Source organism: Tachysurus vachellii, chromosome 1 (genome assembly GCF_030014155.1).
Source record: "Tachysurus vachellii isolate PV-2020 chromosome 1, HZAU_Pvac_v1, whole genome shotgun sequence".
Classification (NCBI taxonomy): domain Eukaryota; kingdom Metazoa; phylum Chordata; class Actinopteri; order Siluriformes; family Bagridae; genus Tachysurus; species Tachysurus vachellii.
In genome coordinates this window covers 1616954-1624453 of record NC_083460.1, presented here as the reverse complement: position 1 = coordinate 1624453, position 7500 = coordinate 1616954, and the positions used below count along the sequence as shown (strand labels likewise).

At 38.8% G+C, this 7500-nt stretch overlaps 1 protein-coding gene across 3 annotated transcripts in view; it reads right to left on the bottom strand.

The window, feature by feature from the left end:
* The window catches only part of ptprfb (protein tyrosine phosphatase receptor type Fb), a 149471-nt gene that overhangs the window by 103309 nt on the left and 38662 nt on the right, over nt 1–7500 (bottom strand). For all 3 annotated transcript variants that reach the window (XM_060867166.1, XM_060867158.1, XM_060867175.1), the window contains exon 2: nt 3057–3254. In XM_060867166.1, the coding sequence (XP_060723149.1) occupies nt 3057–3159 (103 nt within the window). In that variant the 5' untranslated portion in view covers nt 3160–3254. The remainder of the gene's footprint in view (nt 1–3056; nt 3255–7500) is intronic.

Genomic DNA, 7500 nt, shown 5'->3' with positions numbered 1-7500 from the left:
TACGGTAAAAACTTCTTTCTTAAATCTCAGAAATATTGCCAGATTGCGTCCGATGCTGTGGTTTTGTGTTGCTGAGAGACCGATCGACACTTTTGTGTTTTCCCGTATCGATTACTTTAACCCCGTGTTGGCTGGTGGGTCTAAAGCTACCTTAAACTAATTGAAGCTAGTGCAAAATTCGGCTGCTAGAATTCTAACTAGAACAAAGTTGCGAGATCTCATTACTCCCGTTTTGGAGTCCTTGCACTGGCTCCCCGTTAGGTTTAGGGTTGATTACCTACAAGTCCTTACACGGGTTATCTCCTCAATATCTGACTGATCTTTTACTTCCTTATATTCCATCTCGCGACCTTCGTTCTTCTGAAACTGGTCTTTTAACTGTTCCTTTAACTCGTTTACGATCGACGGGAGATCGGCGCTTTCTTTTCATTAGCTCCAAAGCTGTGGAATTCTTTACCAACTGAGATAAAACAAGCAAAATCTCTTGCCACTTTTAAATCTCTACTTAAAACACACTTTTTTAGGGTAGCATTTTATTGTAATTTTACATTGTGCTTATTTTATAGTCTATTCTTTATATTATGTGGCATATTTTTGTTATTATGTCGCTTTGTAGAAGCCAACATTCTGTTTTCCTATTTAAGCTTAGACAAAAATATATAAATAGTAACTCCTCCTAGGGCTTTCAAGCCACATGCACCAAATTCGGATATGTTGTAGACACTGAAGTCTGAAGTTTGTTGCTATTACTTTTCTAAGCGATCCGAGTACCGGTACTTCCGGTACCGGGTCTCAAAGTGGCCTTTTTTCCCATAGACTCCCATTATAAACTTTGGAGGTTTATAACTCGGCAAGCTTTTGAACGATCTACACCAAACTCGGCCAGCTCCTTTAGGGTGATACTCTGAACAAACTTTTAAATTGGTGTCCCGACTGGCCTTCCTGTTGTCCCGCAGCCCCGCCCCCAAAATATGCAAAATATGCAAAAGTCCAAAAACATGGACATGTGACATATCAAAACACTCAGAACAATGAGGGGAACTTCCTCAAGAGTATTCGAATGACATCACGTGCTCGTCTCCACTTGCCTCCAAATGTTTTGGCACCCTATCTTTCTGTCCACTTGCCTCCAAAAGTAACACTGACCCTTATGTCCACTCGCCTCCAAAAACACCGGCCTTTGCGAATACTTGCATTGTCAAAGCCAACCTCAAAGTTTGTCGTGACGAACTTTACAAATCTAGTTTTATTTGCTTTTGTAAAGCGCTTTGAGATGTACTTTTGAAGGCGCTATAGAAAATAAAGGTTATTATTATTATTATTATTATTATTATTATTATTATTATTATTATTATTATTAACTTAAGCACATTTAGGTCCAGATTCTCATTACTGCTTTACTAAAAAGAGTTTTACAATGTTTTAAAGAATACCGACGTGTAAAATATTTGTGTAAAATATTTGTAGTCTTGTATGGAAAAGTACTTTACAATTTTAAACCTAAAACAGCTACAGAAATAAAGCATCTATTTCTAAACTATTTATTTATGTCCGTATTTATAGTTATATTTTTATTTTATACTTTAAGGCTGTAAATGTTAAAGACTACACACTTTATGTACAATATTTATGTTTATAGTTATACTTTAATATTTCCATGAAAATCTTTATATTTTTATTGTAATATTAAAATACTTAATATTATCACTTTTATTTAAAAGCTTTAACATTGTAAAGTTTTATCCCGACTACAGAATATTTCCCTCGCCATGTAACCTGTGTGTAACGATGTCATAAGTCTGAACTCTGACAGGAAGCTGTAATCTGGTTACAGGAAGCTGAACGCAGGTCACACGCTAAATTAAACGACTCTCTGAGGCGCGACTGAGTCCAAACCACGACTGGGCTTCAAACCCATCGACATGTGTGTGTTCAGACTCTTTAAAGCTTAAAGCCACTAACGAGGAAAAGGAAGCTGCAGCCAAACTAGCAATCACAGGGGGCCAAGCACCAGGCAGACGTTTATCGACACCCTATTATTAGCATTTGTGGTTAAACTTCAAGCAGCTCGTCTATTTTCATCTCTATAATTAGAGCATCTTTGTAAGGAGTATTTATATGTGAACTTTTTTATTTTACTGGAAACATCCTGGATTTTATTTCTTAGGCTTTTTGGAGATAGTATTTGTATTATAAGTATGTAAATTTGATATGTTTAAGTAATTATCATCCTACACGCACGTTAGATTTGCTATTAGGGCTGAGTGGAATGATTGGTTACCATAGAAACGTACATCGCACGAAGACAAATGTGTTTCCTGTGTAAAATATTTAGATAAAACACCTATCTATCTATCTATCTATCTATCTATCTATCTATCTATCTATCTATCTATCTATCTATCTATCTATCTATCCCTCTCAACCAAAAAATCAAGCAAGTGGGAGGCTTTTAATTAAATGTTTTATATAATAATAATAATAATAATAATAATAATAATAATAATAATAACAATAATAATAATTATTGTTATTATTGTTATTATTAATAATAATAATAAATAAATAAATAAATAAATAATATACTAAATTAAATAAAAAATTTTAGTTTTTGCAATTTTACTTCTTTCAACTTCAACATTTATAAAATACGGTATTACTTTTTTTTTAGTATTGTTTTTTTAAAGCACATTTCAGTTTTAAATCCAGATAAACAATAAATAAACACATCCAGATACAAATAAATTAATGACATAAATATTTAAAATATTAATCAGTAATTCAATAAAATAAGAAAATGCAGAAATGTAAACAGAAGAGTAACCGAGTGACAGTAGATGATACCACTGCTATTATTCTTATGTAAACATCATCAGTCCAGGCATAAACTAGCTACGTCTGAGGCTACAAGCTAGCTAGCGTGTAGGTATCGTTGTTGTCGTTTTATAATACGAACACACCGTAACCATAGAAACCAAGTTCTGCCATACTGAGGATGTAAACACTTTTTAGTGCTTTGAGATTAGAGCAGACGTTATCAGAGCAGGTATACTCACTGTCAGCGTGGGAGGGAGAGGGGAAGGCCGTGCAGACGAGCAGGAGCAGGACAGAAAGCCAGCGAGGCGTCAAGGGCACTGAGGGGCAAATATGAGGCACCATGTTCCAGGCTGCTACTTCTTTTTCTTTCTTCTCCTCCTCCTCCTCCTCAATGCCGCTCTTTCCTTCCTCGCTTTTACACAATCATAGGCTAAAACCTAAACAAAACAAACAAAAACAACACACAATGTTTATTTGGACAAAGATGAGAATTAACGATGAAAAAACACTCATCGAATTAGCGTCAAAAAGCTAAAAAAAAAACAGGACACCGGGGAGCAGGACGAGGACCTGACCTCTGACCTCAACATACTTTAGGATATTAAAGTGACCATACACACACACACTCACACACATACTTACACACTCACACACACTCACATTCACACACACACTCACATTCACACACACTCACACAAACACTCACATTCACACACACTCACACACATACTTACACAATCACACACACTCACACACATACTTACACACTCACACACACACTCACACACACACATACTTACACACTCACACACACTCACATTCACACACACACTCACACACACTCATATTCACACACACACTCACACACATACTTACACACTCACATTCACACACACACACACTCACACACATACTTACACAATCACACACACTCACATTCACACACACACACTCACACATACTTACACACTCACACACACACTCACACACACTCACTTTCACACACACACACACTCACATTCACACACACACACATACTTACACACTCACACACACTCACATTCACACACACACACACACTCACACACACTCATATTCACACACACACTCACACAAACACTCACATTCACACACACTCACACAAACACTCACACACATACTTACACACTCACATTCACACACACACACTCACACAAACACTCTCACACACACTCACATTCACACACACACTTACACTCACACACACAAACACACAAACAGTATGTGATTTTTTATGCATCTCTCATAGTTTAATCTATGAATGTTTGACTTCCCTTTAAAAAAGAATTATTAATAAATAAATTTTTCGCTTAAGACGTTGAATTAGTTCATTAAAAACTTTACGAATCAAAATGATAACAATAAAATGAATGAAATAAAATAAAAGTAAAATATTGTTTGTAAATATTATAGCCCACCTATGCATACTATTAAATTATAACATTAAATCTAAATAAAAAAAACTATTAATAAAACTGTAAATATATAAAATAAATAAATAAATAAATGTCTACAAAATTTGCTTAGTTGATTATGGACACACATTTCCGCAAATTTCCGCCACACATAAATGCCAACGAGCCGATCTTCACGGATCTTTAACAGAACCCAGTGTTTAATTCAGCGTTAATTAACCGAGTCTGTGTGCGCTAACGAATCCCTTTTTCCTCCTAAAACACAATTTCCATATCTATTTCCGATGTTAATGATCTTATCGTGTCAGAGAAACTTTTAACGTCCCTGTTTTTGTTGCTGAATACTTACTTACTAGCGGTGCAACTGGATACAGAGATGTTTCTGAATGTTATTATCGCTTATAGCCCAACATGCTAGCTTGGGCTCGTCGATTAACGTTCCTTGAGTTTGATAAGCTATAAAAAAGAAGGGTTTAGCTTCTAGTCCGGTTTCATTTTAAACACGATAACGTGAAAGTTTAGGTTCATCATACTGTACACTGGCAGGCGTTCCTCAAGGATCGGTGCTCGGCGTATACGCTTGTAGGTTTATAGCCATATGGCTGAGAGGAGTGTAGGAGGAAAAGGATAAATAAAATGTAAAATGATGAATCTAGCACATAAGAATATGGAGATTTGTTGTGTAATGCTGAGGGTTTTGCTGTATGTGTGTATATGTCGGTGTGTGTCGGTGTGTGTTTAAGCGTAACGTTCAGACGAGGTGATACACAGGTGCTCGGTCTGCCTCTGACCATCTGCTTCGTTCCTCCTGCTGAAACACCAACAACGAAGACCTGCCAAAAATCCGACGTCCTTTACACTGTCGTCTTTATTAATCACAAACTTCGTGATGAAAATGAAAGCAAACATTTATTCCAAAATATTCATGAAGTTCCTTATGTGTCCTTGTACACTAAAATATATCCAAATCAAACCAAATAAAAGACTGAATTAGGGGTGGGGAGGCGTTGTGATTCTCAAAAAAAGTTTTAATATAAAGTGCAGCATTAAAAGTATTGGCACCCATGTATTTATCTCACAATCCTTCATGGTTCTCTGGTTCTAGAGCCTCTCTTTTCGACTTATCCATTCGCTTTCACGTCCACAACCAGATGTGTATTGATGATGATAGTGAGCGATAAGGCGTTTGTGGGCAGCTGACACGTCTATCATTAACACGATGATTAATTATCACGTTCCTTCGTTATGTGGCAAGCACTTTCAGTCCATCCTCGGACCACATTTTGATCCGTATCTCTTTACATGATTCACACGATGAGCGAACGCTGTAGTGGGCGGAGGATAAAACCTGTCGCTCATCTGCAGGACTCTCATCTCTCTCTCTCTCTCTCTCTCTCTCTCTCTTTAGTACCAAACAATAGCGTCAGTGTGCAGCGTGTAAGAGATCCTTAGCTCTACAGAGACGAGGAGGTGTCTGACGAGCTCGTTACTCATGTCACGGCTGCACAGAGCCGAAAGGACACAAGGTCACAACTGAAGATTTTACATATCTGCAGACAAAAGAGCTCTTGTGTTCCATACCATAACAAAAACATTGCTGTACGAACATGTCACAGAAGAGAGACAGCAAAAAAACAGCCGCAGGTCAAACTCACTCACACAAACACTCACACAAACACTCACACATTCTTCCACAAACACGCCCAAAATCTCCCACAAACACTCCCACAAACACCCCCACATGCACTTCTACAAGCGCGTCTACAAGAACGTCTACAAACTCCCACAAACGTTCAAAAACACGCCCAAACACTCCCACAAACACGTCCGCAAACACGCCCACAAACACGCAGACAAACACGTCCACAAACAATCCTACAAACACGCCCACAAACACGCCCTCAAACACGCCCACAAACATGTCCACAAACACGCCCACAAACACGCCCACAAACATGTCCACAAACACGCCCACAAACACACCCTCAAACACGCCCACAAACATGTCCACAAACACGTCCACAAACACGTCCACAAACTCCCTCAAACACGCCCACAAACACACCCTCAAACACGCCCACAAACATGTCCACAAACACGTCCACAAACACGTCCACAAACAATCCTACAAACACGCCCACAAACACGCCCTCAAACACGCCCACAAACATGTCCACAAACACGTCCACAAACACGTCCACAAACTCCCTCAAACACGTCCACAAACTCCCTCAAACACGCCCACAAACTCCCACAAACACTCCCACAAACGCGCACAAACACGCCCTCAAACACACCCACAAACTCTCCTACAAACCCGCCCACAAACACACCCACAAACACACCCACAAACACATCCACAAACTCCCACAAACATGCCCACAAACTTTCTTACAAACCCGCCCACAAACAAACAAAAAAGTCTTTACCGTCTTTTGTGTGTTTTTTGTAATTAACAAGTGCAGTAGGCTGTGAAAAGGTGGTCACAGGAACACGTCTGATCTCCTTCCTCACTGGAGGGAAAATACAGTGTGATGCGAGAAGTCATCAACACTGAGAGTGACGTGTCACAGCACAGGGTGAGAAGAAGGAGGGCAAAGAACAACGAGTCAGAAAGAAAGTAAGGAAGAAAGAAAGAAAGAAAGAAAGAAAGAAAGAAAGAAAGAAAGAAAGAAAGAAAGAAAGAAAGAAAGAAAGAAATCTCTGTGGGGAGTTAGAGGAGTGAAAGCTCTCACTTACACGACAGAAGTCACACTGAGTCGAAGTCGAGCTGCTCAACACTCTGAGGTAAATATTTAATCAGTGAAACTCAGCTGTAGTTAAAGAGTCAAACTGAAGCTTTGATTAGAAACAAAATCCTTCGGCTTCTGGAGTAAAGAACAAAACTCAACAACAGCCTCTACACCACTCTGCTGACGGAGGCTGCCTAAGTAGGGACCCTAACTAGTGACCCAAATGTCTGCAGTAACAACACGACACACGCTGAATAATGAAATAGAGACTTTATTGTTTATCTGTTTGTTTCTGATCACTGCCTCTGAGAAGGACTGAAAAAAACACACGCAGTGAAGAAATGAAACGGAGGTGAAAAAAAGAGCAAGAATGGTTAGAGCTAATTGGCTGGTGGGGTAGTTGTTGTTGGAGATGTTGGGGTAGATAGAGCTAGTCGGTTGGTGGGGTAGTTGTTGTTGGGGTAGTTGTTGGGGTAGTTAGAGCTAATCGGTTGGTG